Source organism: Alligator sinensis, unplaced genomic scaffold (genome assembly GCF_000455745.1).
Source record: "Alligator sinensis unplaced genomic scaffold, ASM45574v1 scaffold1520_1, whole genome shotgun sequence".
Lineage (NCBI taxonomy): Eukaryota > Metazoa > Chordata > Crocodylia > Alligatoridae > Alligator > Alligator sinensis.
Window position 1 is genome coordinate 183,330 of NW_005842659.1, and position 16,359 is coordinate 199,688.

Consider the following 16,359-nt stretch of genomic DNA (forward strand, 5'->3'; position numbering starts at 1 on the left):
AGCCGGGCCCCATGCCCGGGCACGGCCCCTACCAGCCGCACGAGCCGGGCTACGGGCTGTGCGCGCCGCGGGGCGGCCCCTGCGAGGACCCGACGAGCGAGCAGCCGCCGCCGTCGCCCCGAGAGCTGGCCCTGATCAACGCCAAGGCGTACCTACTACAGAGCAGCACCAAGTCCGGCCTCAGCTTGTGCGTGCGGGCAGGGAGGGAGGGGGACCCCGGGGGCAGAGGGGAAGAGGCAGCCAAGCTCTTGGGCAGCTGGGGGCTCTGGGGCCCTCCCGGGGCAGACCTGCCTCTGGGACTTCTCAGGGGTCAGACGGGACGTGGGCCTGATTCAGCCGGGCTGCGAACGGGGAGAGGGTGCTTAAACCAGGAATGGGATATTAACATCTTCCCGGAAACATTCCAAGCGTATCCTCATTCCTGAATGTGCATGAATCCAGCTTAATTTCCCATGCCGTTTACAGCTTTTTTCTTTTTTTAATTAATATATGTCATGTTCCAGGTCAAATCAGTTTGAGCAGGACTCAAATCGATCCAAAAGCCATATTGATTGAGCAGACAGAACTACAACCAGGAGCATCCTCTGTCCCCGGCTCTCAGATACTCCCAAATCCATTGGCAGGCAGATTGACTTTTATTAGTAAATGTTTAGGATTGTAAATCCGAAAAAAGCTGACAAAGCCGGTAGGGAAATACATAGCGCCCAAGCAAGGGACTAACAATAGAAGGATGGGGGTGAGGAGGGGAAGGCAACTAGGTTACAGGAGATACAATGTTAGCCAGCTAAGCAGGGAAGGGAGGGTGGGGGTTTGCGACACTGAGAGACATGCAGGCTCAAACCCGGAGGTCTTGGGATTCAGATGCCCCCACTTGATCTTAGCCTACAAAAGGCCAAGAAGCAATAATTCCTTTAGGGCATTAAATCAGGCTTTCTGTGCAGCCCATCTAAATAGGACATTTATAGCTCATTATTTTGGCACTGCCTCTAGTGCTCAACACGGGCAAATCCAGGGTGGGTGCAGCAGTGAGCTCTCTGGGCTCACAGCCCTGTCAGTGCATCTTCTGCTGGGAGCTTTGCATGTGCATGTTCTCATGCATGTGCCCATGGCTTTGCATGTGCCATGAGCTCTATGAGCTCATTGGCTGGTTGGCACAGGATCTGCTCAGAGGACTTGCTTGCAGGCAGCTCTGGGGCCCAGGGTGTGAGCACCACTGCTATTCAGCCTTGGTTTCTCTCCCCTGCCCTAAATGTAGCAGTGGGGGAAAAAAGGGGGTGGGCAGCTGACAATGATGCTCAGCTTATGCTTTTGTGTAGCTCACAACTCCGGAGCCCAGGGCCTGAGTAACATGACTGGTCATTCCCTCTTTTCCCTTGATGATGAATGGAGGGTGGGGTGGGGTGGGGAGAGGAGAGTGAACAGCAGCAGTGCTCGCCCCCTGGGCTCTGGAGCTGCATGCAAGCAGGAGCCGCAGGCAAACCCCTACCTGACCAGCTGGTGAACTTTAAGAGCTCTGCATGTGCTGTGAGCTCATCAAGTGCTACACTGACATGCTGATGAGCTCAGCTCACTGGCATCCAGGAACTTGTGGGGTGCAGCTGCATCCCCTTTAGCAGTGTGGCACATAGTGAGCTTTCTTCACTGCACCTGTATCAGCCCCCAAGGCTCAAGGAGCTATTTCTGGATTTGATATAGTATTCTGCCTGTGTAACATTTTTCCTGGTGACAGGTATGATCATCTTGCTAATATGCTGACCAAGATTCTGGATGAGCGCCCCATAAATGCAGCAGACATCATTGAGAATATCAGCAAGGATGTAAAGTGGGCTCAGTTCCAAAAGAAAATGGACACCCTTCGAGATGAATATGAGATTCTTCCAACATTTGAGCTAGCAGAAAAGCATAAAGTTCTGTTCCTCAAGGGAAATGGAGATGGAGATCAGGAGCCAGAAGAGGAAATAGTGAGTCACTATCATAAACATCTTCCCTTTCTGCTTTTGTGTGTTATATTATTGCCTGCTAAATGATTCACCAGCAAGACATGTAAGTAAACTTATCAAAATTGTTCATTATTGGCCTAACTTTATTCCTGTTGAAGCCAAATTAGAATTTAACCTTTATTTCAGTGGGAGTAGATTCCAATCAATATTGAATTCATTGCCAGTCGTAGACATTTGAATCAATGTTAAATAGTACATACTTAAAACTCCTTTATGTCAAAGTATCCAAAAGAATAACACTTGTTTTGGGGAATGAGTACTGGATTTATGTGGATTTTTTCTGGAAAGCTCTGGATTTTGAGCTTTAGGTGTTCAACCAAATTGTCTAAATGTGCAAAGTTTCCATTTTTTTTCTTCCAGACAGTATCTGTACATACACATGAGAAAATACAGCCCTGCTATCTCAAGCTATCTTGGTCTCCTACTCTGTTGTTGTACTAGCATTATGCACACCAGCACTGAGATCGTTTGTACATATTGTTCACATTCTTTTCCTGTAACTAGTCTGATCCTGTATATTTTGTGGTAGTTGGGAGTCTGCTGGGAATTTGGAATCTTGAATACTCTTCCAAACTTCATACCCTAATACTGAAGATTACTTAAGCTTTTTGCTCCATTTCTTCATCCAGATTGGTATATTATAAGTTTCCTTACAGTGGTGTTGTGAAGCTTAGGTTATTAATGTTTGTAAATCATTTTGAGAAGATAGACATTACAGAAATGCTAAATGTTATTATTTTAATGGGTAATATGCTGTAGCTGATCTTTTAAAAAGATCTTTTCATAACACTTTGCTTTAACTCAGGCATTTCTTTTTTTTCCTTAGACAGATACCCCTTTACCTAATGTGATGGAAACAGCCTTCTATTTTGAACAGGCTGGAATTGGCTTAAGCAAAGATGAATACTATCACATATTCCTTGCCCTCAAGCAGCTTGTCAACACACAACCAATCCATACATGCCGATTCTGGGGTAAAATCTTGGGTCTGGAGATGAACTATATTGTGGCTGAAGTGGAGTACCGAGAGGGGGAAGAAGAGGAAGAGACAGAAGAAGAAGAAGAAGAAGAAAAACTGATTGAAGAAGGAGGGAAGGAGGGAAGTGAGGTCGAAGATGAAGATGAAGAGAAAGATGATGATGAACCACCAAAGTCCACCTACAAGCCGCCAGCAGCGACCCCAAAAGAAGAAAACCGGACTGGTGCTAATAAGTTTATCTATTTTGTCTGTAATGAACCAGGCAAACCATGGATGAAGTTACCTCCAGTAACACCAGCACAAATTGTTGCTGCCCGAAAAATAAAGAAGTTTTTCACTGGAAGGCTGGATGCTCCTATTGTGAGCTATCCACCTTTCCCAGGGAATGAAGCCAATTACCTGCGTGCACAGATTGCCCGGATCTCAGCAGGGACCCAGATCAGCCCACTGGGGTTCTATCAGTTTGGAGAAGAGGAAGGAGATGAAGAAGAGGAGGGAGGATCAGGGAGAGACACATATGAAGAGAACCCTGACTTTGAGCCCATTAGTGTGATGGAATTAGTGGAGTCCCTCTCCAACTGGGTACACCATGTGCAAAATATTCTAATGCAGGTATGTTCTAGGGAATTCATCTTCATTTCTGAAACCTATTCCATATGGTTACCAATGGTGTCCCAAAATGTAAATGAACTTCTCCCATGCACAAAGATGGCAGCTCTCAGAGGCCATACAGTCGAGAGATATAGTTGTCATGGGTGACCTAAACTACCCTGACATCTGCTGGAAGGAGCAGTCAGCCAAATCTAACTGCTCAAGTAGTTTCTTAACCTGCATACAGGACCTCCACCTAACGGAGGAGGTATACAATCCCACTAGGGGAAATGCCTTGCTGGACTTGATGTTAGCTATAGGGGGTGATCTGGTGGGGAATCTGCAGGTACAAGGTAACCTAGGAGATAGTGACCATCGATTGATTGAATTCACTATCCAGCAGAGGCTGGGTAAATTAACCAGCAGGGCTGAAATGCTAGACTGCAGAAAGGCTAACTTCAGTGTGCTCAGGTGATTAGTTAGTGAGGCATTGAAGCTGAAGAGCATTGGTGAAATGGGGGTCCAGGAAGGGTGGTCGTTCCTCAAGGGAGTGATCCTATGGGCGCAGAAGGAGACAATCCCATTGTGCATAAAAGGGGGCAAAGGGACCAAGAAGCCCTGTTGGCTGAACAAAGAAGTCCAGGAAAGCCTAAGGGCAAAAAAAGAGGTATACAGGCTGTGGAAATAGGGTAGCTACCAAAGAGTATACCTTCCTGGCTTGCACTTGCAGGGAATCAGTTAGCAAGGCCAAAGCAGGATTAGGACTTAGGCTGGCAACAAAAATTAAGGCCAACAAAAAGTCCTTCTTCAGGTATATAGGGAGCAAAAGGAAGGTGCAAGATAGCATAAGACCCCTATAGGACAAACTAGGGCCATTGGTGCCAGAGATGGGGGACAAAGCTGAGCTCTTCAATGAGTTCTTTGCATCTGTATTCCTAGACACAGACCAAGACAAATCTCCCAACTGGATCATAGATAGACACAGGAGGGACACCAGCCCACCTACTGTTAGCGAAGACTTAGTGAAGGGGCGCTTGGAGGGGCTGGATGTGTTCAAATCAGCAGGCACAGATTAACTTCATCCAAGGGTGCTGAAAGAACTGGCCAATATCATAGCAGAGCCACTGGCACGGCTGTTCGAGCACTCATGGTGCTCCGAGGGTCAGGTCCCAGAGGGCTGGAAAAGGACCAATGTGGTCCCTATTTTCAAGGGGAGGAGGGAGGAATCAGGAAACTATAGGCCAGTTAGTCTCACCTCTATGCTTGGGAAAACTCTGGAAAAAATCATTAAGAATTACATTTGTGGGAACCCAGCAGAGAAAATAATGCTAAAAGGAAATCAGCACCAGTTCATTGCAGGTACATCCTGCCTGACTAACCTTGTTTCTTTTTATGACCAGGCCACAAAATGCTTAGACTTAGGAGTCAAGATAGATGTCATCTACCTAGACTTTAAGAAGGCCTTCAATACAGTATCGCATTCCAGTCTCATAAATAAAGTGACAGGCTGTGATGTAGATGATTACACGGTCAGGTGGGTGGCAAAATGGCTGTGGTGGTGGATAGTGGATGGGTTGATATTGACCTGGAAAGATGTGGGCAGTGGAGTCCCACAAGGCTCTGTCCTTGGACCGGTGCTATTCAATGTTGTCATCAGTGACTTAGACGAAGGGCGTATAGAGCACCCTGTCCAAGTTCACAAATGATACCAAATTATGGGGCAAAGTTAACACACCAGAGGGTAGGGAACGGATCCAGGTGGATCTGGACAGGTTGGAAAAAGGGCAGAACGAAATAGGATGTAGTTCAACAAAGACAAGTGCAAAGTGCTGCACCTGGGCAAAAAGGACCACCTACACACTTACAGGCGGGGGGATGACCTCCAAGATGAACATGAGTTGTCAATATGATGAAGTGATCAACAAGGCTAACTACACTTTATCATGCATTAGCAGATGCATGACAGGTCCAGAGAGGTGATGCTTCCCCTCTATGCGGCACTGGTCAGGCCACAGTTGGAGTACTGCATCCAGTTTTGGGCACTGCACTTCAAGAGGGATGCATAGAGTCTTGAGAGGGTTTAAAGGAGGGCCACTTGTATGGTCAGAGTCCTGCAGGCAAGGCCTTATGAGGAGAGACTGAGGGACCTAGGTCTCTTCAGCCTTCGCAAGAGAAGACTGAGAGGTGATCTTGTGGCTGCCTATAAATTCATCAGGGGAGGGCAGCAAGGCATAGGAGATGCTCTATTTACTAGGACACCCCCTGGAGTAACTAGGAACAATGGCTACAAATTGACGGAGAGCAGATTTAAGTTGGACATTAGAAAACCCTTCTTCACAGTTAGGGTTGCTAGAATCTGGAATGAGCTTCCAAGGAAGGTAGTGCTCTCCCCTACCTTGGGGGTATTCAAGAGGAGACTGTGCCTAGCTGAGGTCGTCTGACCCCAGCGCTCTTTTCTGCCCAGGGGAGGGGGTCAGACTCGATGACCTTCTGAGGTCCCTTCTGATCCTAACATCTATGAATCTATGAAAGATGAATAGTTTTCCATATTTGGGGTTGAGATGAAATTTTCTCCTATGGAGTATTGGCAGAAACTTTCTAACTATTTTTCCCTTTCTCTGATAAATAGCATAAGGTGAACAAAACCCCAGAAAATCAATTTCTTGCCTCTGCATAGGGTTAGAGACATTGCAGATTTTCATATTTTCGTACCGGCTTCTAATTTTGTATTCCTGTTTCACCAAAGGCCAGAGACATGTGAGGGTATTAATAAAAATGCAGGCTGTTCATGCATAACAACTTTTATTATGGAAAAGAGTCCAATATTTCTTTGCAGTTTACTTCCTGTTGTTCACCCTTCACTGTGAGTAGTGGAACTGAGGAAGCTTGATGATTACGGTGGATTCAGGTCCCTGTGTTTTGATGAAGGAAAAGCTGTAGCAGTATATCTTTTGTTCATTTCCATTCTGTTAAGTGTAAGCTGCATTGATGTTAGCCTAGTTCTGGGAAGAGGATCTGTTAATGTGACCTTTCTTTGCTTGTGTGACTGGCTGCCCTTGACCTTCAATATGCCAACGATAGTGCCATCCATGCACACACTGAGGAAAACCTCCAAACCATCTTGGATCTCTTGTGAGAAACCTATTGAACTTTGAGCCTCTCTCAACATGGTGAAGACCTGCTCTATCAGCCTGCCTTGGGCCACAAATGTGACCCCCCTCTCCAAATTACCATTGTGGGAAAGACCCTTGAGGTAATCGAACACTTCCTCTACCTCAGTAACCACCCTTCTCAGAGAGTGAGCACTGATGAAGAGATCCAGTACAGGATCCAATGTGCAAGTGCTTCCTTTGGGAAATTGATTCAGCATGTCTTTATTCATTGCAGTCTCCAAAAATACGCCAAGACACAGATCTACAATGCAGTCATCATCCCCACTTTCCTCTACAGATGTGAAACGTAGGTGATCAACTGTCATCATCTCAAGAGCCTGGAGAAGTACCACCAACAATGCCTCGAGAGAATCTTCCACATCAAATGGGGAGATCACCACACAAACACCAGCATCCTTGCTGTTACCAGCCTTGAGTTAGTGAGTCTCAAACACCAACTTCGCTGCACTGAATATTGCGTGCGGATGCCCGACTCTCAACTCCCAAAACAAGTGCTCTACTCCTAGCTTAGTAACAGCCTGAGATCTCACAGTGTCCAAATAAAATGCTAAAAGAACGCATTGAAAACATGCCTTAAGAAAACAGGTGCCGACATCAAGACTTGGAAAGAACTGCCTACTGACTGACTCCAATGGCGCTGCAACCTCAACCAAGTGACTACCTGTTTCAGTGTAAAGTGCCTCACCCTCAAACCAGAGAAAAGAGAATGGAGGAAGGAACAGGTGAGAAATCCTGGCCTATTGCCTACCTCCCACCTGTGGAAAAACCTGCTACTTCTGCAGACAGGACTGTGCCTCAAGGATTGTACTCCTCAAATCACCACAAGACCCATCAATGAACCATGGTAGAGAACATCCTTGAATTGAGGGATTGCCAGTGATGATGACTGGCTGGCATGTAGAACCACAATAATAATATTGTAAAGTGTGTACACACAGAGTACTGGGTGGGGTGTTTTTTAAATTTTTTGACAACAAAATTATGGTTTCAAAGTAAATTCAATAGACATTCATACTCTTGCAGGCATTTTGCATTGTTCCTTCCAGCAGGTGGCCAAACAACACAAGTAGACGTTACAAATGCTGACTGCCTGCCCTTTGGGCAGGGGGCTGGACCCAGTGATCTTGAGAGGTCCCTTCCAGCCCTAATGTCTATGAAATCTATGAGTGCAGGGAAACCTAGGGCCTCCAATGGCAAGCTCACTTGCCTTTACACAAATGCCAGGAGCCTGGGCAACAAACAGGCCCTACTCCTAAACAGTAATAATTACGATATCACAGGGATAACAGAGACCTGGTGGGACTCCACCTATAACTGGACCACAGATATAGATAGCTATACCCTGTACAGGAGAGATCACGTTACAAGAAAGGGTGGGGGTGTAGCTCTCTACGTGAAGGAGCAGTACACTTCCCTATAGGCAGAGATTGGCAACCAAGGAGGGTGACTTGAGACCCTCTGGGTAAGAATAAGGGGGGAATGTGGTGAAGGGAATATAACGGTAGGACTCTATTACAAACCTCCTAATCAAAAGCAAGAACTTGACCACGAGTTTGCCAGGGAACTGACTGAGGCTGCACGCTCTCGGTGCACAGTTGACATGGGTGACTTTAATTACCCTGACATCTCATGGGAAGAGCACTCAGTCAAATTTGATCACTTGCAATGCTTCCCTACAAGCATTGATGAGCTTTATTTGTCTCAAGAAGTCTATGGACTGACAAGGGGCAAGACACTGCTGGACCTGGTACTGGCCAAAGGGGGTGATCTAGTCAGTGACCTGAGAAAGGGAAACTGGGAAACAGTGACCACAAGTTGATCCCTTTCTCTATTCACTGCAGAGCTGGGAGGTCAGTCAGTGATACGGAAGTCCTCGACTTTAGGAAGGCTGACTTTCACATGCTTAGGAGGCTAATTGTTCAGGCCCTGAGAAACCACAGTCTGGCAGAGAGGAATGTCCATGATGAATGGTCACTCCTCAAGGATGCAATCCTTGAAGCACAAGGAAAGTCCATTCCAACCCCCAGAAAAATTAGCAAAAGGGCTGGATGACCCCCTTGGCTCAATAGGGAACTCGAGGACCTCCTGCACCTAAAAAAAGAAGCTTATAAAGGATGGAAGACAAGAAACACCACTAAGGAGGAGTACTCAGCACTAGCCCACACCTGTAGGAAGCAAACTAGGAAAGCCAAGGCTGAAACTGAGCTCAGACTGGCCATTCAAATCAAGGACAATAAAAAAGTCCTTCAAATATGTGGGAAGTTGTAAAAATAACAAGGGTAACATTGGACCCTTACTAAACCAAGTGGGGCAGCTGATAACCGACACCCAGGAAATGCCAATCTCCTTAACGACTACTTTGTGTTGGTCTTCCATCAGTCCAGTGGGATCACCCTGCCTGACGAGGCAGGATCACCAGGGGAAGGGCAAGATTGCGCCCATCATTAGCACTGATCTTGTGAGGGAACACCTTGAGAGGCTGGACATCCACAAATCAGCCGGTCTGGACAGAACACAACCAAGAGTGCTAAAGGAACTAGCTGACATTATAGCACAGTCTATGGCGAGGATATTTGAGAACTCACAGCACTTGGGCAAGGTGCCTGATGATTGGAAGAGGGTCAGTGTGGTGCCTATCTTCAAGAAAGGGAGAAGGGAAAATCCAGGGAACTACAGGCCTGTTAGCTTGACCTCAATCCTTGGAAAGATCTTGGAAAAAATGATCAAGGAAACCATTACCAACATCCTAACAGAAGGTAATATTCTGAGAGAAAGCCAACATGGCTTTGTGGTGGGTAGATCTTGCCTGACCAACCTGATTTCATTCTATGACCAGGTGACAAAGGAGAAGAGGTGGATATCATATTTTTGGACTTCAAGAAAGCCTTTGACCTTGTGTCCTATGATGACCTCATGGAAAAATTGTGGCCTAGACAATTTCACGGTCCAATGGCTGAGGAACTGGCTCCGTGGACAGACCCAGAGAGTGATAGTTGATGGAACTGAATCAACTTGGCACGCTGTAACCAGTGGCATCCCCCAGGGCTCCATTTTCAGACCTGTACTCTTCACTATTTTATAAATCATCTGGACTCAGGTGTTATAAGCGGACTTGCAAAGTTTGCTGATGACACCAAACTATCCGCTAGGGTGAAGTGCAGTCACCCTAGAGGATAGGCTGGCAATCCAGGCTGACCTCAACAGGCTTACAAGGTGGGCGGATCAAAATCTGATGGCATTCGACACCAAGAAATGCAAGCTGCTCCACCTTGGGAGAAAAAACCCACACCACACTTATAGACTTGCTAGCTAGCACCACGTCTGAAAGAGACTTGAGGATCATGATTGGCCACAAGATAAATATGAGCCACCAATGCGATACTGCAGTTCGCAAAGCAAACAAAACTCTGGCTGCATTGTCCGATGGATCTCAAACAAGACCTGAGAGGTCATACTCCCACTTTACTTGGCTTTGGTGAGACCACAGCTGGAATACTGTGTCCAGTTCTGGGCTCCGCAATTCAGAAAGGATGTGGAGAAGCTCGACACAGTTCAAAGGAGAGCCACGTGAATGATTATAGGACAAGAAAGCAGGCCTTATGAGGAGAGGCTGAGAGACATGGGACTCTTCAGCCTAGAAAAGCATAGGCTCAGGGGTGGCAGCATATAAGTATGTAAGGGGTGTGACCAGGAACTGGGAAAATGTCTGTTCACCAGGGCATGCCAGGGGAAGACTAGGTCCAACGTTTACAAACTCTTGGAAGACTATTTTAGGCTGGACATAAGGAAAAACTTCTTTACTGTCCAAGTCCCCAGGGCCTAGAATAGACTCCCTGCAGAGGTGGTGCAGGCACCTACTCTGGATTCCTTTAAGAAACACTTTGATGCCTATCTTGCTGGAATCATTTGTTCCCTACTGACTGCCTGCCCTTTGGGCAGGGGGCTGGACCTGATGATCTTGCAAGGTCCCTTCCAACCCTAATGTTATGAAATCTATGAAATGATGTATACAAAATGATGTAAATTCTGCCACTGAAAGTGAATAGTACCATCATAGCTGGAACTCAGGGTGGAGACAGATGTTGTCTTGCATCTCATTTGTGCCTCCATAAAATTAATATATGTCATCTGCAGGGATCTGGGTTTTCTGTTTCCCACAAAAAAACCCCAGAAAAAACCACGGATTTCCCGTTTTTATCAGAAAAAACACGGATTTCTTCTTTTAGCAGAGAAACCTGTGGATTCCCTGCTTTTGCAAGCAGCTCTGCAGGCTGGTTGAGCTCCAGCCTGCAAAAGCTGTTTACAAACAGGGTGGGAAACCCCAGCCCTGCCTGGAGTGGGAGGGGGAATGTAGGGCCTGAGACAGTCATTCAGCCAGGGCTCTGCTCAGCTCAGCTCAGCCTCACTCTTCTCCTGGAGCCTGAGGTAAGTGGGACTTGCAGGGAGCTGGGGGCCCCTCTGTCAGGGCTCGAGGTTTATAGGTCATGGCTGGGGGCACCAGCAGGGCTGGGGGGAGCCAGGAGCTGGCCCTGGCCCCACCCAGGCAGCAGCAGTGGGGGACCCGGCTCCATGCTGCTGCAGCTGCCTACTGTTGGGAGCAGGGAGCTGCAGACTTGGGTCCCTGGCCCATAGCCCTGGCAGCTGGGTGCCCCTCCGGCCGGGCTGGAGGGGCAAGGGCTGTGGGTGGGGGGCAAGAGGCATGAGTAGGGAAGGGGGGCTGTTGTGGGGACAGTGAGGGTCACCAGCAGTATTGGGGGGGGGCTTTGGGGGCACTGAGAGGTACCAGCAGGGCTGGCAGGGATTTGGGGGCAGTGAAAGTCACCAGCAGTATTGGGGGTGCTTTGGGGGCAGTGAGAGGCACCAGCAGGGCTAGGGGCGGACTTTGGGGACAGTGAGGGTTACCAGCAGTACTGAGGGGGGAGCTTTGGGGGCAGTGAGGGGCACCAGCAGGGTTGGGAGTGCTGCAGGGTGCTTTTCATTTTAATAACGGATTTGGGGGGTTTCAGAGAATTTGTGATTTTTTTTATCAGAGAAAACCAGGATCCCTCATCATCTGTCTAGTCTAATCAGTTTTTTTGATCTGCATGGTATTTTGGTGCTTTAATGTTTCTGAGGTAGGCATTTCAATTCATAACATGATTTTTCAACAGTTGTTGAATCTATTTTATAGCTATTGGTATGTTGGTTGTAGGGCCGTTGTATCTGGATTAATCCCATTCAAAAATCAGAGGAAGAAGAAGAAGAAGTTGAAGAAGAGGAGAAAGCAGATGAGTCAGATGAACCACAGCAAGAAGTGGGACCCCCTCTTTTAACCCCACTCTCTGAAGATACAGGTACAGACCACTCAGACTTTCTTGAGTCATTGTATTTTTTGACACTGAACATCTAAAGTTTTGGCAGTGGATGAGTGAAAATCTAGAGGTATAGTTTTGTGAGACATCACAGCAGGTATTTGAGAGTATCAGATGGGCACATTAACTGTATAATTGTACCCAAATAGCCCACAATGAATGCCTTTAAAATTTTGGCAGTTAAATGGTCATTTTCAGGTTTCAAAGTTAACAACTTCTGTGCCTGCTTCTTTCCTCAGACATGATGAAGAATGCCTCGCATTTAGAAACTTGTCTAGCTTAATTCCAATCATGCAGTCGGTCCAACAAAAGATATCACCCATAAAAAGCTTTGAGATAAAAGAGGAATTTTCACCCCTCTGAGCTGTTGTTTCATGTTCAGGAAGACAATGCTGCAGCACTTAAAAAGAGTTGATTTTTTTAATTAGGGCTGACAAATGAGTAAAAAATTCATCACAATTAATTGTGAGATTAAAAAAAATAGCTGCAATTAATTACAATTTTGATCACACAGTTAAATAATAGTAACCCCCATCCAACAGTCCAGAGCCTGTGCACCGTGCCTCTCCTCCCCTACCACTACCAACAGTGCACAGCCCCAGCTCCGACCCGGGTGTGCCCTGCGCCCGCTCCAGACTTACGCTGGCCAGGGCAGACCAGCCAGAACCCGAGCAAACAGCCCCAACCCTGGCCCATCCTGCACATGCTCAGACTCACCTGCTCACGCTGAGCAGTGGCAGCAGCTGAACAGAAGCTGCTGGTCGGGGTGGGGGAAGAGTGGCCCTTCCCCCTTGCTGCTGCCGGGCCCTTCTTGCTGCAGCCGCCCAGAGCCCATACCCAGACTGCCCTGTGGCTCCTCTGCACTGCCACTGCTGTCCTGCTGCGTGGCCTGGAGGTGGCAATGCCGGTGCCGGAAAGGAACTGCAGGGTAGCAAGGGCACTGGCTCTGGGCAGCTGCAGCAAGAAAGGCCTGGCAGCGGTGAGGGGGTAGGGCCGCTTTTCCCCTGCCCTGAACAGCAGCTTCTGCCCAGCCACCGCCACTGCTTCCACTGCTCAGTGTGAGTGGGCAGTCTGGAGCAGGCGGGTAGGCTGGGATTGGGGCCGTGCACACGTGTTCTGGCTGGTCCGCAGTTGGTCTGCTCCACCAGTTGGTCCACTCCATCCTGAGTCCAAAGAGGGTGCGGGATGGGCCTCCCCGGTCAAAATGGATGTGTGAGATTAACACTTGTTACAAAAATTAATGTGTTAATTTGTTTTGTGTTAATCACGTACGTTAACTTCAATATATGAGACTCTGGGTATAATATTGCACTAGCTCTCTGTTAAGTATAATGCCTCCTTTCTTACATTCAGGTCATATTTCTGTATCATTGGGATCTCATTCTCCCAAATATATCAGTAAGTGGCCCACAATGCTCTCATCCCTGACAAAGGAATTAACATTAAATAATGAGTATTAGCACTGCGTTTCAGGAGCCATGTATGTAGTCATGTTTACTTTTGTTTTTTCAGCATCTGGAATTAATAATCCAGTGATTATCAATGATATTGCCAAAACAGACTTTGGATTTACTGTGCTCTTTCAATATTTTAAAGCTGTTGCCCATGCTGGATTTCATCTTCAAACAAGAAAGAACATCCATTTTTGGAATGGGTGTTTTTGAAACACCCATTCCAAGTATCTCCTTTTTAAGAGACATCATTTCTTTGTGTTTTAAAATTCTCCTTATATATACTTAAGTACAAAATATTTCATAGATACTTATGAGTCCAGTTATTCATGGCAATGTATATTTTCTTTGGTTGGCTCTTAACAGAAATTCAGAACATCCCTCCTTGGACAGCTCAGTTATCTACAAATGTGGTTCCTCAATATGCCGTTGCAGTTATTCAGTCTAATCTGTGGCCCGGAGCATATGCCTTTGCTACTGGCAAGTAGGTACCTTGTGTTCATAGTTAGACTGGGTAATCTTAGTTTCTCACAGTCATCATTTTTACTTCATCTTAAACTGGCTAATCAGAGATATGTGTTTAATCATTATATTGAAGTTTTCTAGTTTCTAATCTATTGACTTTACCCACTACTAAAATCTAAATATCTTTGGTATCAGCTGTACAGACAGTAATAAACAAATGCCTAAGACGGGAAGTGAAGAATACCGTATGTCTGTTGGTAAGTACACTAGAAATTCGACTGATAGAATATAATTAATCAATTGTCCAAGACCCTTGGGTCAGCACCCCTACTTTTGATTTCATTAAGGTTTTTTTCAAGAATAATTACATTTCATGGCTAATTACCACTACGGTTTCCAGAAGATATTTTTACCACCTTCAGATGATCTCCATTTTCAGTCCCAACATGGATACGATGGGTGAAATCAGTAGAAGCCATATAGGATCATCATGCAATGAAAGATTTTAGTCCAGATTTTATAAATCACATAGTTGAGCACTTATGAGTTTTAGGTAAAAAGGTAGTCATTATTATTTGCATTAGTTAAATGATGCCATTTTTTTAAATATACCAAAATATGTAACATGCTTTTGTTAACGAAGAGAAACCTGAGAATTTTTCCATGGAGAATTGTGTGATTCTTTGTTTTTTTCCTTAGGAAATTTGATAATATCTATCTGGGCTGGGGTCATAAATATAGTCCAGATAACTACATCCCCCCACTACCTCCACCAGTGCAGGCAGAATACCCTAGTGGTCCAGAAATCACTGAGATGAGTGACCCCACTGTAGAAGAGGAGCAGGCACTCAGGGCTGCACAAGAAGAAGCTTTGGCTGCAGCTGAGGAAATGGAAGAGATGGAAGAAGAAGAGGATGATGATGAGGATGATTAAAATGTAGAAGAATGAGAGATGTATACTTTTTTAAAATATCTGAATAGTTTTAAAATAAATTTATTATAATTGAGGCACTCTCAAAAGATATGTATATGGAGAAGCCCACTTAAAATAGATGCTTTGTTTTACTGTTGTACACTCTTCTCATTTAGAATACTTTGACTTTAGAAGAATGTCTTTGGTAGTGATTTTAATGCTCAATTATTAAGCAAGCTTTCGGGTTCAAAAACCCTTTGTCAGGCTAAGGAAGTTTCTGCAGAAACTTTTTGAACCTGAAAGCTTTCTTAATAATTGTTTTCCAACTATTTAAGTTGGTCTAATAAAAGATATCAGATTTGCCCAAAGAACCTTGTCTGCCTATGTCCTTAGACCAACGCGGCTACTACCTACACCCCTGAGACTTTGTAAATACACCTTCACCTGGGATTCTCAGAGGGTTGGGACAAAAAAGCTGCCAAGTCAGCAGCTGAGAACCAAAACTCCTATATCCTTTTCAGCTGTTGGTCATCATAGGACTTTGTCACAGATTACATTGGGAAACAAAGTTGGTCTCTTGGAGCCAAATCCTCTTAGATGCTGAGGAGGCCTTAAGGCAAGGTAAGTGCCTGGCACTTTCCACCACTGCTTCATTCAGATGTGTATTAGCTGCTACTATATCTGTATAGCTATATCTAAACCTATATAGCTATATCTATACATATGCAGATATATAGATCTATTAGCAGCTAATATATATGTGTGTCTATACATGCAATTGGCTAGTATATATTCTATCCGCTCCATTGCCACCACCTCCAAAGAGCCACCCCCTGCTCCATCCCATGTCCCTGCCATCATGGTGGCACTCCACCACCTCCTGCCGCAAGGCTTCTTCGCACTTTGATTGGCTGTCAACCAATCAGAGCGCGAATAAACTGTTATGGATGGACAAACAGACAGATAAAGGCTCTTATAATATTAGGATGTAAATATATAGACATACAGGACATTATATACATATCTATCTATATAGACCTATCTACATCTACACGTATAGACAGATATATATCTGTTTATATGTAGGTATTATATATAGTATCGCCGCGCGCCGGTGGCAGCCTCCCTGTCCCGCCAGCAGGAGGAGCCCGCCAGTCGGAACGCAGCATGGCCCAGTCCAAACCGGGACCCTCCCCCCACGCAGTGGTACAGCCTGGATACGCAAGCGAGGGCAAGGGCCAATCAGAGGACAGCCTGGGAGACTTGAAAATCCAGACGGCAGTTGAGGCCTGGGCTGTGGCCGCGCCGGGAGTGACCGTTAGCGCGGGGGGGCGGCGGAGCCATGGTGGAGGAGGGTGCCGTGACAGTCTGCGTGCGCGTGCGGCCGCTCATCGCCAGGTACCGCGGGGCGCCCGGAGCCGAGCTCAGCGCTGCGG

The 16,359-nt window shown here is 46.2% G+C and overlaps 2 protein-coding genes across 2 annotated transcripts in view; both read left to right on the forward strand.

The window, feature by feature from the left end:
• The window catches only part of LOC102370986 (radial spoke head protein 6 homolog A-like), a 15,462-nt gene extending 202 nt beyond the window's left edge, over nt 1–15,260 (forward strand). Inside the window, exons 2-7 of the mRNA XM_006033776.3 lie at nt 3–187; nt 1,730–1,961; nt 2,827–3,591; nt 11,935–12,076; nt 13,912–14,029; nt 14,710–15,260. Of these exons, the coding sequence (XP_006033838.2) occupies nt 3–187; nt 1,730–1,961; nt 2,827–3,591; nt 11,935–12,076; nt 13,912–14,029; nt 14,710–14,944 (1,677 nt within the window). The 3' untranslated portion in view covers nt 14,945–15,260. The remainder of the gene's footprint in view (nt 1–2; nt 188–1,729; nt 1,962–2,826; nt 3,592–11,934; nt 12,077–13,911; nt 14,030–14,709) is intronic.
• Nucleotides 15,261–16,230: 970 nt separating this feature from the next.
• The window catches only part of CENPE (centromere protein E), a 74,402-nt gene continuing 74,273 nt past the window's right edge, over nt 16,231–16,359 (forward strand). Inside the window, 1 exon segment of the mRNA XM_025215669.1 lies at nt 16,231–16,321. Coding sequence (XP_025071454.1) covers nt 16,266–16,321 — 56 coding nt within the window. The 5' untranslated portion in view covers nt 16,231–16,265.